The 16,928-nt window shown below is 43.4% G+C and overlaps 1 protein-coding gene across 1 annotated transcript in view; it reads left to right on the forward strand.

Annotated features, from left to right (window-relative positions):
- Nucleotides 1–16,928, forward strand: part of tenm3 (teneurin transmembrane protein 3) — an 88,235-nt gene that overhangs the window by 53,898 nt on the left and 17,409 nt on the right. Inside the window, 4 exon segments of the mRNA XM_076989467.1 lie at nt 8,851–9,100; nt 10,953–10,973; nt 14,076–14,308; nt 15,782–15,936. Of these exon segments, the coding sequence (XP_076845582.1) occupies nt 8,851–9,100; nt 10,953–10,973; nt 14,076–14,308; nt 15,782–15,936 (659 nt within the window).

Consider the following 16,928-nt stretch of genomic DNA (forward strand, 5'->3'; position numbering starts at 1 on the left):
CCCTCTCCATGTGAGGGGGACCAAACCAGAGCCGTGCGTATTTCCTTACAACAATATGAACCACAGGTAATTAGTCTGGAAGAACACTCCAGCATGTTTTTAATTAGACAGTGGAGATATGACCATAAGGAGAGAGAGAGGGTGTGTGTGTGTGTGTGTGTGTGTGTGTGTGTGTGTGTGTGTGTGTGTGTGTGTGTGTGTGTGTGTGTGCACGCGCGCGCTCCCTAAAGAGACAGAGTAAAGTGAAGGTCATGTGTCTCTGGTGGCCTGTTTTGCTGTCTCAGCAAGCTTCTTGTAATCTGTCTTTGTTAGCAGTGCACAACTCAAACACGGCCAGAGAGAGGTTCAAAAAGCATCTCTCCCCCCCCTCACTCTCTCTCTCTGTCTCTATACACATATATATCCCTTCATCCTCTCACTCTTCCTGCGGCTCTGTCGTTCGATGGCTTAATCGATGGGGACTGGCGGATCTGAGGAGACTGCATTGAGATTTATGGTGGTGCTGTGGCTTTTCTCTGTCCCCGTGTGGACCACCTCAGCTCTCCTGCCGTGGGCTCTGGGATGGCCGCATTGATCTCCTCCATAATTAGCTCGCCACGGAGCCAGCGAATTCCACCATGTTGCCCGATGTGAATAATTTAGCTTTCACAGTATGGAGTCACCCTTTGAAGTGCTACTTTGAAGAATCACCCACCCGTGCCAGTCGCCAGACTCCGCCCCTATGGGGTCAGAAATGCGCCATATGTAAGCACGAGAATACATATGACTACACCCAACCACCACCTCAAACCGCACCTTCCTGTTGAACATACTCAGCGTGCAATGGTATTTCCCTGTGGAGGTTATAAACTCCTGTCCTCAGAGGGGAGATACAGAATAAATCACAGCAGCTGTAAACCCAACTCAGCTATTAATCGAACCAGACACATTCATTCTGTTGTTGCCTGCTATAGCACCCCTAGTGGCATCGCCGAGAATACATCTGTTCTGAATTTTCATGTGATGCCTTTTAGAGTGAAACAACATGCGAGAATGATTTGGCATAGCCCATGCCTACCTCGAGGTATTTGAGGCCCATCTCACAGTGCACAGGAGGCTGCGTTAGGAGGAGATCTCAGATCACAGGCTAATAACCTTACAGCTCTGACACAACATAGGACATTTCTGGAGTTCTGGAACTTCTAGAACTTCTGGAGACGGGAGTGTCTCACACACATAGGCCTGCACTCAGAGATACAAATACTTTTGCACAGCCCTCTTCCAGCTCTGTTCCAGCTGTCTCCCAACTCTAACAACTCTCTCCCAATACACTCCTGACTTCCTAACAGCTCTCATCCGACTCTCTCCCAACTCTAACAACTCTCTCCCAACACTCCCAACACTCCCAACTCCCTAACAGCTCAATTCCAGCTGTCTCCCAACTTTAACAACTCTCTCCCAACACTCCCAACACTCCCAACTCCCTAACAGCTCAATTCCAGCTGTCTCCCAACTTTAACAACTCTCTCCCAACACTCCCAACACACTCCCAACTCCCTAACAGCTCAATTCCAGCTGTCTCCCAACTCCCTAACAGCTCTTGTCCAGCTCTCTCCCAACATTCTACCAATTGTCTCCCAACTCTTCCAACACTCTCCCAACACTCTGCCATTTCCCTCTGAACACTCTTAATTCTAAACTAAATCTTTCCCAACACTCCCCCAGTTCCCTCTGAACACTCTTAATTCTAAACTAAATCTCTCCCAACACTCCCCCAGTTCCCTCTGAACACTCTTAATTCTAAACTAAATCTCTCACAACACTCCCCCAGTTCCCTCTGAACACTCTTAATTCTAAACTAAATCTCTCACAACACTCTCCCAGTTCCCTCTGAACACTCTTAATTCTAAACTAAATCTCTCCCAACACTCTCCCAGTTCCCTCTGAACACTCTTAATTCTAAACTAAATCTCTCCCAACACTCCCCCAGTTCCCTCTGAACACTCTTAATTCTAAACTAAATCTCTCACAACACTCTCCCAGTTCCCTCTGAACACTCTTAATTCTAAACTAAATCTCTCCCAACACTCTCCCAGTTCCCTCTGAACACTCTTAATTCTAAACTAAATCTCTCCCAACACTCTCCCAGTTCCCTCTGAACACTCTTAATTCTAAACTAAATCTCTCACAACACTCTCCCAGTTCCCTCTGAACACTCTTAATTCTAAACTAAATCTCTCCCAACACTCTCCCAGTTCCCTCTGAACACTCTTAATTCTAAACTAAATCTCTCACAACACTCTCCCAGTTCCCTCTGAACACTCTTCCAACTCTCCCAACTTGCTCCCAGCACTCACCATCTCTACCATTTTCCCTCTCTCCCCTCCCTCTTCCCTCTTCCCTTTCTCTCTCCCTCTCTCTCCTCCCTCTTCCCTTTCTCTCTCCCTCTCTCTCTGTCAGGTCTGGGTGGAGGTGTCTGTAGTTTGTAGCTGGTGAGGACTTATACAGGCTCTAATTTGAGCACTTGGGAATGATGGCGGCGGTTTGCGGTCGTACATTATTTTTGTTCCATCTACACATCATTTGTGCCCCCCCTCCACACACACACACACTTTCTCTCTCTATCGTCCGTTGTCTCTTTCTTTCTCGCTGTCGCTGGCTCTCTCACTCTCTTTCCCTTTCTTTTCTTTTCCTCCCTATGTTCCTGTATTTTGGAAAGAACAAAAGAATTCTTACTTATTTTAAAATGCACATTTGATTCAGTCAGTAATGGCGCTCTTTTTCTGCTCTCTTTTGGAAAGATATTTCTTTGGTAAACGAACTGTTAATTAATGGCTAAGACCCTGTGACAATCTAGAACAGTATTTAATTATTTAAGATTCTCTTTGTGTAATTTCTAAGTAAGCTCACAGACCGTTACAGCAGGTGTACGATCAGCCTGCGCAGCTCAGCTAGGCATATCTTAGATAAGTCCTGCGTCTCTCTCACTCGGTCGTGAAATTGTCAGACCTTATGTTCTTTTAGTTCTTCGAATCACGCTGTGAAATGAACTGTTGAAACCGGAGAGAGAAAGGAAAAGTGATGTTTTTTTATAAAATTTCCCATCAGGTCCTCTGGATGGACTGAGTGAACCTCTCACTGGAAATTGTTGGAGATGTCCAGATGGAGATGTCTGGTGTCCAGGGTGAAATGGGCAGCACATGTCCACAGTTTACACCGATCCTGTTTTTAACAGAGCAATCTCTTCATTCAAATGTAATTGATTGTTGATCTAGTCTTCCAACCGAGTATAGTAATTCGCTAACATTAGCTAATCATGCACAACTAGCACGCAATAAGGGGCTCTGTTTTCATAGACACATCATACGCAGAGGCACATAAGGCACAGATATGTAAGGCACATGTCAGTGGTACAGACGTCCTTTGCTCTCTTCATTGCACAGAGGTGCTACCAGCGCAGACCGGTGCAGGAAGTAAAGGAGGGTGAGTTAGACCCAATACGGGAAGAGACGGGTCAGACAAGTTGCCTCAATAGCCAATCAGAACTCTCTCATTCTCTCTCAAAGCCAGACAGTGAACCAGTGAACATGCAGAACCCGAAAACAGAGACGTCAGGGAAGTCCAGGGAGATGTCGCACCAAAGTGTGTTTTTATTGCGTTATTACTGCTGCTCAATATGATGAGAATAAAATTACTTTTCAGTATTGTAAAATGACAAATTACTTAAATTCTATAATCTTCTGCAAGTAATGGCCACCATTCAGTACTCAAAACAAAATGTTATATCAGTGGTATTTAGTATTTGGGAGATATATGATGGGGATGATGTTTGTGTTAATTGGGTGATGTTTGTGGTCAAAATACCATTAGGAGACGTGTCTTTATGCGTCTGCATGAAGTGAGAATACTGTGTTGTACTTGTGTTTACACAGCAGGTCTAAGGAGGCAGTACTGTAACCGCTGTGTTTTACCAAAATGGGTTCAAACCAGCCTTGGCACTGGTGGATTTTAAAATGGGTTCAAACCAGCCTTGGCACTGGTGGATTTTAAAATGGGTTCAAACCAGCCTTGGCACTGGTGGATTTTAAAATGGGTTCAAACCAGCCTTGGCACTGGTGGATTTTAAAATGGGTTCAAACCAGCCTTGGCACTGGTGGATTTTAAATGTCACACCCCCTATTGGGCCATATTATCACAGGTACATTTATTTTTGTCCACCAAATTAACAAATGGTGATAAACGGTGATAATGGTGATAAATGCGTGTGCGCCCTCCAAAATTAGGTAAAAATACCGTATAAGGTCTCTGCACAGACACGACACTCGAGGCCAAGGTGTTTAATGTAACATTTACAGCATTCCGCACTCTTATCCATGGTGACTCACATATTTTTCCATATCTGTCCCACAATGTGTGCACCCGGGGAATCAAACCCACAGCCTAGCTGATCCTTGCTATGTCTGCTCAACCAAGTGTGCTATAACTGAAGAACAATATAATATACGCTAATAATACATCCTAATAATATACTAATGTAGCTAGCTGGCCAGCTGGAGACCTAGAGAGATAGACTGGACTAGGTATATTTCAGCTCGCTGTATAAAATATGAAAAGCCACATGTATACTGATGTGGCACTGCCGTGCGTTTAGCGAGATCAAATAAAGCAGATATTACAAATATTTGATCAGAGTGGCCAGCAGAAGGTGGGAAAATGCTGGAGTTTTGATGCTTTTTCCAGAACATCTCTCGTGAGATTTGGCCGCAGCTCCTTCAGACCCCTGGAGCATTTTTCACTCTGATTGTTCAGACAGAGATTAATGCTGAACTGTGTGAGCTCTCTCAGTGGAACATCCCCAGGTACAACTTCATTTAGTTCAACACTAAATGGAATCTGTGTCTGGAGAACTGACCCATGCTGTATCGTTTATTAAAACTAACATTTTAACATTTGTAACTTGTACACAAGCATTTATTTAACTATCACTGACTATCACTGACTATTATCACTTAACTATTTAACTATTATTCACCATAGCCATACATTTATTAATTTATTATAAACAAAAAAAATTCAGTCAAAACCTTTTACCTGGAGGCATCAGGATAACACAGTCCACTTGTTTTATTATGCATAAGCCATGCAAACATCAAAAATAATATATTAAAAATTACTGTATTATTGTACGTACACGGTATTTCTTTGTCATTTATATAACGTATTTTATAGTTTTTATTAATGACGCTATTTCTATACACGGTTGAGGTTTCTCCTCCTTGTTGTTGGATTCCTCTCAGCTGGGCGCTGTTACTCTGGGGGGGTCACTGGTCTTGTGTCTGATTGTTTCTCCTCTCCTCTTGCCTGCCGCCCTGTCCTGGCAGCGTTAAAAGATCAGACACACCCTGTCCTGGCAGCGTTAAAAGATCAGACTGCATCAGACTGTAGCATAGTGCATACAGGACCCATTCATGACGGAATGAACCCTTGCAAAGTTGCACACTGGTTTCCTCGTCTAAAGCTGACCCAGAGCGTTATGGCTTAACCGGACAAAGAATAATTGCGGCTGTAAATTGAAAATGTTTCTTAGGCTAGTAGTGGCCTTTCACCATATCTGGAAAGCACCTGATCGTCTGGTTCAGGTTTTTACTGTTGTGGCAGAAGGCTGTTCATCTTCCTGCCATTGCAGAGGAAGCATCAAGTCCGTGTGTGTGCATGCTTTATCCGTGTGAGTGCGCTCTGCCCTGCTACCACAGAGGCATTCAGAATGTCCCAGACATTCCCGAGACCCCCCCCCCCCCCCCCCCACATACTCCTGGAACAACTTTGCTGCACCCAACTGATTTTGGGATTTCGATGTTTTATCACGTAGGATCTGGAATCTGCATTTAAGTGCAGCATTTAAGTTGAAGGAGTGTTTATTTCATTTTGATTATTTGTGGAGGGTTCAATATTCAGTGTGTGTGGAGTACTGTGCCACAGTCTTAGTGCATCATTAGATTTGTAGCAGTGGTATTATGACCATATATAAACAGTTCTCAGTCTCAGGAAATATGTACACAAAAATTTTAATGGTAGAAAAAAAAAGGTAAAATGGCTTAGGACAGGAGGACATCCTGACATTCTGACTGTTCTGAAATCTGCCACTATTACATTCAGGTTTAAGATAGTCTGATTCTTCAGATTCTGTTTGAAATATATTGTTTAATACTATTATGATACTATATACAAATTTGTTGTATTTTTTTGTATATATATATGATATATATATGATATATATATATATATATATATATATATATATATATATATATATATATATATATATATATATATATATATATATGATATATATATAATATAAAACTGCATATATATATATATATATATATATATATATATATATATATATATATATATATATATATATATATATACAAAAAATACAACAACACACACACACACACACAAATAGTATATATATACAGTATAGATATTTTGTTATATAGCTGGTGGTGTCTTTGCTGCTGGTAGTGTTTTTGCTTCTGCTGTGCTCCACTGTAAATGAGGTCTCAGCCTCAGTTTAGTCTCCATATTAAACTCATAAGCACGTTCACCACATTAAATAAATAACTGTCAGTTTCTCCATAAAAGCCTTTTAGAGTGCGAGGTTTAACAGCCAGCCAACGCTGCGCATGACTAAGACAGATCACAGCACCATTCTCTTCGGATGGAGTTACCAGAGGCGGGAAAGCCCCACGTAACATTAGCGGAGACCAGGGACTAGAGTAAGACAGCGGGAGCCTCCCTGGTGGAGCGGAGACACTGTAGCGTCTTGGCCTGATGCCGACAGCTGTGTTTGGAGCATGCCCAGTGCACAGGCAGCGGGGTCCAGCCAGGTTTCCTCAGGCAGGATATTAAAGAGCAGCACCGTTGATAACATCCAGACTAGTCCTACACAATGTGCTGTCCGTACACACCGGCCCCTGGCTTACTCCTGCATGGTACATGCACACACACGCTCACACTGTGGTGTGTTCACACACTTATATTCACAGATTGACATTTGGATGCACACACACACACCCACAAACACAGTTGCTCTGAACAGGATGAGTTTGAGATTTGATTCATTTTGCATTTTCAGTCTTGGCAGTGAAAGAGAGACATATGAGACAGAGACAGATGAGAGAGAGACAGATGAGAGAGAGAGAGAGAGAGAGAGACATATGAGACAGAGACAAATGAGAGAGAGCGAGACAGCAGGAGGAAATTAATTCTTAGCTTTGCTTATGCAGTCCTGTTTGCTCCCTTTAGGTCCACAACATAAGAAAAAAAATTACAAAAAAAAAACATCTTAGTTATTTATAAATGTAACTATTTCAGCTCATAGTATTTATATATTAACAACAAATATTTCATCTCATACTATTTTTAAATAAAATGAAATCAGTATTTCGGTTCATATTATTTAGAAAAAAATAGATGACAATATTTTTGCATGTGTTATTTATGAAACTAATAATAGTACTTTAACTCAAATTTAACTATTTTAATTTAAAATGTTATTAAAAAAATTATTTTAAAATTTGTAAAATTTTAGACTATTTATAAATTACATTTATAAATTAAATACTGGTAAAGGTGTTTTATTTCACTCTATTTCCATTCACAAAATAGCTTTTTTAACTTGTATTGTTTATAAATATAAGTATTAAACCCATACTATTTACACTATTAAAATGAAATACATTTTAATGAAAAAATGTTAAATCAGTATTGATTGTGTTTTTTTTTCCCCAAATACTAAATACTGTATTTAGTCCTAGAAGTATTAAATGTATTCCAAAGGGATGAGAGGTTTTTGCTGTTGCGATGTGCTTTGTTTTTGACTTCTCCTTCTTACTGTCAGCTCCAAAACAGCGAGGCACGGTTAGTGTCTATGAAGGTGCTACTGTTCACGTTTGTTATCTCTTCCCTGCTGCTGTGATGCCTCTAATTACCGCTGCGTTCCTGAAGGAATCCTCCGCTTTTGCTTTGAGAAAAACTATACATTTTGCTTCCGTTTTCCACCCTGCTAAAGTTTTCACAGGATCCATTTGCTTTTAATCTGCGACGACGTGGCCCAATTTTGTTTGATCTTCATCTCGGTGTGATGGCACGTATCAGGAATTACAGACATTGCAGCTCCCCTGCCGTGAGAACGAGACGGTACACTCCAGGTTTCAGTGAGAAGCACGCGGCATATAAACATCACGCGCGTGCGTTTGCACGTTCCTTCATGTGCACGTGTGTGCACGTGTGCGTGAATGCATGCATCCGTGTGTGTGCAGTGCTTATCGATTCCGTGCTTCTACCAGTTCAGTGTCTTTTTCTCTGCTAAGTAAACGAGCAGTTCTAAGTAATCAGCATCCTTCATGACTGAAGGCCAGACCCTTGGTAGAGCAGGTCTGTAACCTGGAGTGCTCTGATCACATTTTCAGAGTGAAAATTATTAAAGAAATGAAAAATTACTTTTGCTTTCTGAACCTCTAGTATACACTATCTCCCTGTGTGTGTGTGTGTGTGCGTGTGTGTGTGTGTGTGTGTATACATGGCGGGATAAACCGTGGTGCTGCCTTGATGGACAGGATGCTACAGAGAGGAGACCTCAGTGTATAGTAGTACAGCTGATGTAGGACCTCTGTCCCAAATGTCTTGCATCTCTGGAGAGCTGGAAGGAACTGCAGTTTTTCCTACCTCTAAATCTTTAACCATGGTCCATGGCAGTATCTCCCTGGAATCGTTTATATATACTGTGTGTATATATAAAATGAAGCATCTCTCACACTCTCTGTCTGTCTCTTCCTCTCTGTCTCTCTCTCTCTCTCGCAGGCATCCTCTACAAAGGTGACGGTGAGAATGTCTTCATTTCCCAGCAGCCTCCTGTGATCAGCACCATCATGGGGAACGGGCGCAGACGCAGTATCTCCTGCCCCAGCTGTAACGGCCAGGCGGACGGAAACAAGCTGCTGGCCCCCGTGGCCCTGGCATGTGGCTCCGACGGCAGCCTCTTCGTGGGGGACTTCAACTACATCAGACGCATCTTCCCCTCTGGGAACGTCACCAGCGTCATGGAGCTGAGGTAGAGGGTCCTGATGGAGAGAGTGTGTTGGAGGGATGGAGAGAGTGTTGGAGTGATGGAGAGAGTGTTGGAGTGATGGAGAGAGTGTTGGAGTGATGGAGAGTTTTGAAGTGGTGGACAAGTATATGCATTGCTTATTCTGATTGGCTGGAGAACTGTGGTCAGATGTTACATGCTGAAGGGTGATATTACTCAGTGGATCTAACTCCTGGAAAGTTTTTACAGAGACCATTTTTTTACAGAGACCATTAAAAAATAACACTTATTTTTATGCATTGCCTCTGGATTAAAGAGGTCAAATGCATATCATTTAAAGGGGACAGATATTACGAACGCTCTAGGTAACCTTCACCTAGAAAACCTTCACCTAGGTAACCTTCACCTAGGTAACTTTCAGCTAGCTAACCTTCAACACAGGTTCCTTGACCTCCCACCTCACCTGCTGTGATAGGACCAGGCATTAATAGTAAAGGTTTGGGACAAAATCACACTTTATAATTTTAATAATTAAAAGTATATTCTATATAGTATAATTAAATACTTTTAATACTATATTATTAAAGTAAAATACGATTATTAAAGTATACAATGCTGAATTTATATACAATGTAAAATTCAAAATTTGCATTTAAAGATAACTAATAAGTATGAATTTAATGTTTGAATGTTTAATCCTATTGAACAGGACCTTTTAATTAAATTTTTTAAACAATTTCTGCTAAGTAGACACACACATTATACAATATTATATATATACTTTGTATATATATATACTTTGAACTTTGAATTGATGTACAAAATGTCCTGTTCCTCTTTGTGTACTTCACTTCCATTTTTAAGATATCTATGTATCTCGACACTAGTTACTTACCTGGAATCTTCTTCACATTTTTATATATACATTCTCATCTCAGTCTTCTCAGACTACAAGCAAGCAAATTCTTTCCCTTGCTCTGTGCAGCTTATGTGTGTGTGTGTGTGTGTGTGTGTGTGTGTGTGTGTGTGTGTGTGTGTGTGTGTGTGTATGGTGGGGAGGGGAGTTTGGGTGTATCTCACTCTACCCTCTTCTCCAAAACACCTCATTTTGTCAGTCCTCAGATACACAACCTCTTATCATTCCTCCACCTTTATCTCTGCACTCACTCTCCATCCCTCTCTCCACACCCCCTCCACCCTCTTCTCTCCACCCCATGACCTGCTTCACCCCTCCCTGCCTGTCCTGTCATCTTCTCCTCCTGTTCCCTTTCTCACTCATATTCACCATCATTCTCCATTATCACCGCACTTCGTCCTGTTTACATTTCTGTCTGACACATACACACACACACACACACACACACACACACACACACACACACACACACACACACACACACACACACACACAGAGAAAAACTGGGGCAGGGTTTAACCTGGACTTGGCATTGTGTTGAGGTTGTAGTAAATTAATTCTCTTATTAGAGAGAGAGAGTGCGTGCTGAGGAAAGAAAATGAATATCTGGTCCTCGGTGTGACATAATCCCAGCATGTCTTCCACTCCGCTCCCGATACCGTTATGAAGTCTCTTTTCATTGTCTGGGACCTAATCAAGCCGCCATTACGGGCTAGTTAACCTCAGAGTGTGCTGAGCTCACAGTCATCAGCTATCTCCCAGATGCAACATTCAATCCTCTCCCCGCTTAAGAAACAAAAGTGAGTCAATAACAGTGTTTTACACCTATGTGTGTGTGTGTGTGTGTGTGTGTGTGTGTGCTTTAATCGTGGGTGTCCTGTTTTCTTCCACGTAACAAACGGTCATGTGCTTCTGCTTTTTCTGCTCTCTTCTTCTTCTCTCTGCTTCCGCTCCTCTAAGAAATAAAGACTTCAGACACAGGTAAGCCTGTGTGTGTGTGTGTGTGTGTGTGTGTGTGTGTGTGTGTGTGTGTGTGTGTGTGTGTGTGTGTGTGTGTGTGTGTGTGTGTGTGTGTGTGTGTGTGTGTGTGTGTGTGTGTGTGTGTGTGTGTGTGTGTGTGTGTGTGTGTGTGTGATCCTATACCTTTCCAGCCTGTAGTGCTCAAGAAAATGCAGTTTGCCTTTTTGGTTTTTTTTTTTTTTTTTTTATGGAGCAGGCAAAAAAATAAAACAGTTTTTGCAGGTGATTTCAGTGATTAAAAAAAATATTTTTATTTATATATTTTTTATATTTTGTCATTTTGTCCAATTTATATGTATGTAATTTTTGTTTTTTATTAATGTGCACTAAAAATATCTGAAAATATCTGAAATATTGCCAGGTATTTGAATTTCTTTAAATATCGCAGGTATGGAGAAAAGCAAAAATTACCAGTCTTGAGCTTTAGGGATGTTTTTTGAAAAAAAAATGAAAAATGGCAAGAAAATGTAAAAAAAAAAAAAAAAAAAAAAAAAAAAAGCCAAACAAAAAGAATCATATGTTCAGACAATATAATGTTTACATGTATTCAGCAAAGGGAGATAGGGATTTGCTTGTGGCCCATAATGCACCATAGCAGAGGACCATAGCAGTGAGGAGGTTTTGGGATCATTTTAGAGAGTGAATCATCTTGCGAGATAACCCAGGATCCAGGGTTCAGAAAGGCTTGCCGAGTCTCACCTCTGATTTATGTTGTTGTTTTGTCTGTGTGTGTAAATGGCTGCCTGTGATGAGGGCGGGGCTCTGGAGACACACCCTTATTTTGCCTGCTTTGTATTCATACAGATGTTATTTCTGTTAGAGGACATTTTTGTTTCTGAAACACAAAGGAGACACAGCGAACACAGGGACCATGCCTATTGTGTTGAACTGTGCAAAACCCATTGACTCCACTCTTCTCAATCATAATAATTTTTAAAAAATTACACTCAGCTGTTGTTTTTGCTGACACCAGTGCAGACATGTCTTCCCCGGTAGACACGGTGAGGAGACCCTCCCGTGGAGATCCCACCACACACCAAGTTGCCAGATAGATTATGTTCAGGCAGCTGAAATTTCGCCCGTGTTGCAACATCATGGGCCGGTGACAACACCCACGCTGGAAACGTCCCCGCTTTAACAGAACAGCCAATCAGCAGCAGGGCAGGACGTCCAATCAGACTCCGCCGCCTTCCCCGTGCTGTCATGGTTCTGTGCCACTCGGGTAGATATAGACTCTGATCTGCAGAGTTGGGTCATTAGAACCTGTTCGATTTGTGATGAGACACATTTATAGCGTTTTCAGCCACTGGCGTTATTTCAGTTCAAATAGAATTACAGACCAAAGTCACTGTGTGACTGTGTGGTTACACAAAGGAGGACAGGGGGCCTTAGGTTAAAATATTAAAAGGCAGTAATATTTTTAGAAGACTTGGGGGGTGTGAGGGGGAGTTGTTGATGTAACCCCCCCCTCTCCCCTTTTACTGCTGTTAAGAAACCAAAGCCAGATCTGTAAAGCATTAGAGTGTGTGCCTTGTGATGCACGGAGTGTTTGAATTTAATGGGCGCAGAGTATTTTGGCATGTTTCACGTGCCCGACACATCCGCCTCGTGCACCGCTACTCCGCTCATGGCCCAGATATCTAACGCCATCTGTACGTGTCATCAAGATGCACCCACGTAGCCTAATGCTCCACCGAGCCTCATCAACATAAGAGATTGTTGGCCGTAAACCTCAGAGCCCTTAGGGCTAACCACCTCTCCCTCTATCTCTGTCTCTCCCTCTTACCCTGTCTCTCTCTCTCTCTCTTCTCTTCCTCTGTCTCTGTATTCCTCTGTTTCTCTCCCAACTCTGCTGATCTTTTTAATCTCACCAGTTCTCACTCTCTCTTCCACGTTTGTATCCGTTGGTTACCGTGTCATGGTCTCAATTCTATTAGCTCAGCTTGATCGGTGTTTGTTTGCCGGGAGAGCTTGGTGACTGCCTCATAGCAACAGCAGAACCACTTTCAGTCCTCAGAAATGAAGCAACAAATCACTCTGGATAATTTCACACAGATTCAATTTAAACAGTTTTATTGTATCGTAGGTCTAATTATTAAGTATTAATTACTAATATAACAAATTTGATTTTTTTCTTCTTTAATTGAAAAACATTCTGGGTCATTACTAAAATGAGGTGTTTTGTGCCTGTGTACTTGGAGATCCAGGGTCAGGTCCTGTAGCCCTCAGAACGCCTGTTCCCAGATCAGCGATAAAAGCCTTTTAAAAGCACAGTGCATCGGCAGGAGACACATCCGCGTCTGCGTGTGTGTCACAGCGAGCCGTTCACCCCAGAGAGCGTTCACACGCGCGTGCACACACACACTCTTTCTCCCTCTCTCTCGTGAGGTCTCTGACACGCTATTCTTAGCTTCTGTTAATTGACATCCTGTGATGAGATGTTGGTTTTTCACAGCAGACGTGTGCGTCCCCTCTCGGATTCACCGACTGCTTTTCCTTCGCCGTGAGAAAGTGGGAATGATGGACAGGACGTGACAGATTGGTGTCCGTCATTATGGTGGCGACAGAGGGTAGTGATCTGCTGTCAGACCACATTAGACTCACACTCCCAGAACACTTAGCCTCTTTCTGCTGGAATTAACAGGGTCCGGTGAGTCCTCTCACTGGGGTTCAGTCACGACCCAAATATGGCCCAGACCCATGGCAAACATGGCTGAACACGCCATGTACGTAACCCACATACGACCCAAACTCGGTAGCGGCCTGCGGCAGGTCCGACGGCTCCTCTGTGTCGATATTTTCAGTGGTAGTAAAGGGATTGCAAATGCAGCGTGAAGTGTTAGGCCAGGGGTGATGGAGAAGGAACACCACCTTGCGTCGCAGAGACTCTGTGATACGTGCCACGCTGTTCTGCACCACCCACACCCCCGTCACGCTGCGCTGTGTTGTTTCACACATGTGGGTGAGCACCACCCGTCTCGCTTCTCCTCTAGATGCATCCACCACTTTTGGATGGATGGATCCACCGGTCTCTGATGTTGCCAAAATTATTTCTTCCGATAGCAACAACCCAGCACACCGGTACTACCTGGCAACCGACCCGATGACGGGGCAGCTCTACGTGTCGGACACGAACTCTCGGCGGATCTTCCGGCCCAAAGTGCTGACGGGGACGAAGGAGCTGCTCCAGAACGCGGAGGTGGTGGCAGGGACGGGCGAGCAGTGTCTGCCCTTTGACGAGGCCCGCTGTGGGGATGGGGGTAAAGCAACGGAGGCCCTGCTGCTTGGACCAAAAGGTAGCAGAACACACACACGTACACACACACACACACACGCGCAAATAAACATGTACGGATACACAAACATGCAGTCTTTATGAGATCACATTGTCACATACACAAACACACATATCTACTGGCTGTAACATGTTATGACCTCTAAACAGGCAGGACACAGTGAAGCCAGATTTCAGGATGTCCTTGTGTGAGGACGCGCAGTCTCTCCAGGACATTCTACACACCACAGATGTTGATCTTTGTACTTTCTCCCTCTCTGCTATTCTTTGTTCTCCACGACAGGCGTCTCAACGGTATCCCCGTTGCCTCAACATTCTTATAGATCACTGAAATGCTAATTTCGGGCCGTTGCTTTCAACGGCACCTCGCGGAGGTTCTGTATTAGATAGTTAGTGTGTCTAAGCGCCTGTCAGAAGTGCTCGGTGTGTGTTCGACTCTGGCGTGGTGTACAGAACGGCACCTGTCCCCCTTTATTGGAGATTTGAGGCGCTCTTTCAGGAATCTGCTCACTGATGTTCCGCACGTTTGTTCTGGTCTGCCACCGAACAACTCGTAATGTGTGCCGCGCTGCTATTGGCTTACGATGGAGGAAACGCGGATCTGCTGAGCAAATCAAATCCTCTCTTAAGTCATTGCTTATTCATCGCCCGTGTAGTGTATACGTGTGTGTGTGTGTGTGTGTGTGTGTGTGTGTGTGTGTGTGTGTGTGTGTGTGTGTGTGTGTGTGTAGGAAGGAGGGGGAGTGCCCATTCTAGAGAAGGTTTGTGTGTTTTTCAATGCACTTTCACAAAGCACATTAGTCACAGTATAACTATCCTGTCCAACCAAACACACACACACACACTTCTGTCTGCCACTTTGATTATCCTGCTGGTCATGAGGCATTGTAAGTTTGTGTTTAAGAGAAAGCCATTAATACAACTAACAACACACACACGCGCACGGAATGTGTGAATGTGTGTAGTCTCTCATCTGACTACAACAAATACGGTGCTTTATTTTAGCTATTGCTGTCCCCATAGCAACAAGCAGATGTTCAGTAAGGCATGAATTAACAGGTAGGAGACACACACAGATACTCACACACATACACACTCTCACACAGACAAACACACACTCAGTGTAGTGAGCCAGCAACGTTATCAGTAATCATGAAATGAAATGAAGTAAATTTCTGCTCTTAATTTTGGCTTTTGAGAGAAATCCAGTAGGACCCCCCAAGTCTCACCCACTCACAAATTATTCAGCACTGGCAAAAGCAAACCGTAAATAATTTACTGCATGGACCTCCACAGTGACCTGAAAAACACAGGGCCAAACACAACATGCGTCGCCGTAGCATGTTCTCTGGGGTGCAGGGTTGTACGTGTGTGTGTGTGTGTGTGTGTGTGTGTGTGTGTGTGTGTTTGTAGAATGGTTTCTCAATATGGCCTCTCTCTCTCTCTCTCTCTCTCTCTGTCTCTTGGTCTACAGGCATAGCTGTGGATAAGAACGGCTTCATCTATTTTGTGGACGGGACAATGATTCGGAAGGTGGACCGTAATGGTATCATCTCAACTCTACTGGGGTCAAATGATCTGACCTCTGCACGACCTTTGACCTGTGACACCAGCATGCATATTGGACAGGTACGGAGTTCTCTTTGGTCTTTTTTTTTGGTTCTGTTGGAACCAAGGAAAACATTGGAAATCCTGGAAATACACCAAGCATAAAAAAATGGATATGGATTACATCTCATAATTTGTGAGCAAACTGTGTAGTTAAAATTAGGACCCAGCCATATATTAATATTTATACGATCAGTATATTTATACATATTTGTAGTGCCTGTCGAGCAGACAAGCCAATGCATTGAGCTCCAGTGGTGATCTACCGGTCTCACTGAAATGGAGTTACACCGGCTGTTCTAAAGACTCTCCAGTTTCTACTGTGGTGTTCAGTTCAGCTGAAAACAGATCTGAAGCGAGGCCAGACAGGAGAAGCCCCGCGCTTCTGAGCATTCCACACAAGCCTTTCTTTCTTCTCCGCACTGTGAACACACGCAGTAGATCTCTGTGTTGTCAGGTTTGAAACACGGCGAGTCGGCGCCAGGTTTGTCTCCGCGCGGGAGGTTAAGTGGATTCGACTGTGGCAGGCAGGTTTAGAGACACTCTGATCACGAGTGGGCCTGCGGCGCCCCCTGCTGATCGGTCTCCAGTACAAACCCCTTTATTCCGTCGGTCTGCTGTTCTCACTCTCTCTTGCTTGCACTCGTCCTCTCACACACAAACACCCACACACTCTTATTTTATGTAAAATGTAAACAGTCCATCAGCCTACACTTTGGAGTCCCGTTTGTCTTCATTTTCTACACACCCACGCACACACGCGCGCGAGTGAACTCACTGAATAATCAAAATAGTTTCTACCACATGTCCGGTCTCAGAGGACATAGGTGGACACTCTGAAATATCAGACATTTTGTCTTGTGGTCTTTGAGGCGGATGATTGATGATGTTTTTATTGGAGGAGAGTACGGAAGCCAGGAAATCTTTGTCTTCAGATACAGCATCTTAATGCTTCACAACGAGCCTCAAACATTCTGGTTCTGTGCCTCGTGTGCTTGTCCGTGGAAGAACTG

The sequence above is a fragment of the Brachyhypopomus gauderio genome, unplaced genomic scaffold, assembly GCF_052324685.1.
Source record: "Brachyhypopomus gauderio isolate BG-103 unplaced genomic scaffold, BGAUD_0.2 sc68, whole genome shotgun sequence".
NCBI classification, from domain to species: Eukaryota; Metazoa; Chordata; class Actinopteri; order Gymnotiformes; family Hypopomidae; genus Brachyhypopomus; species Brachyhypopomus gauderio.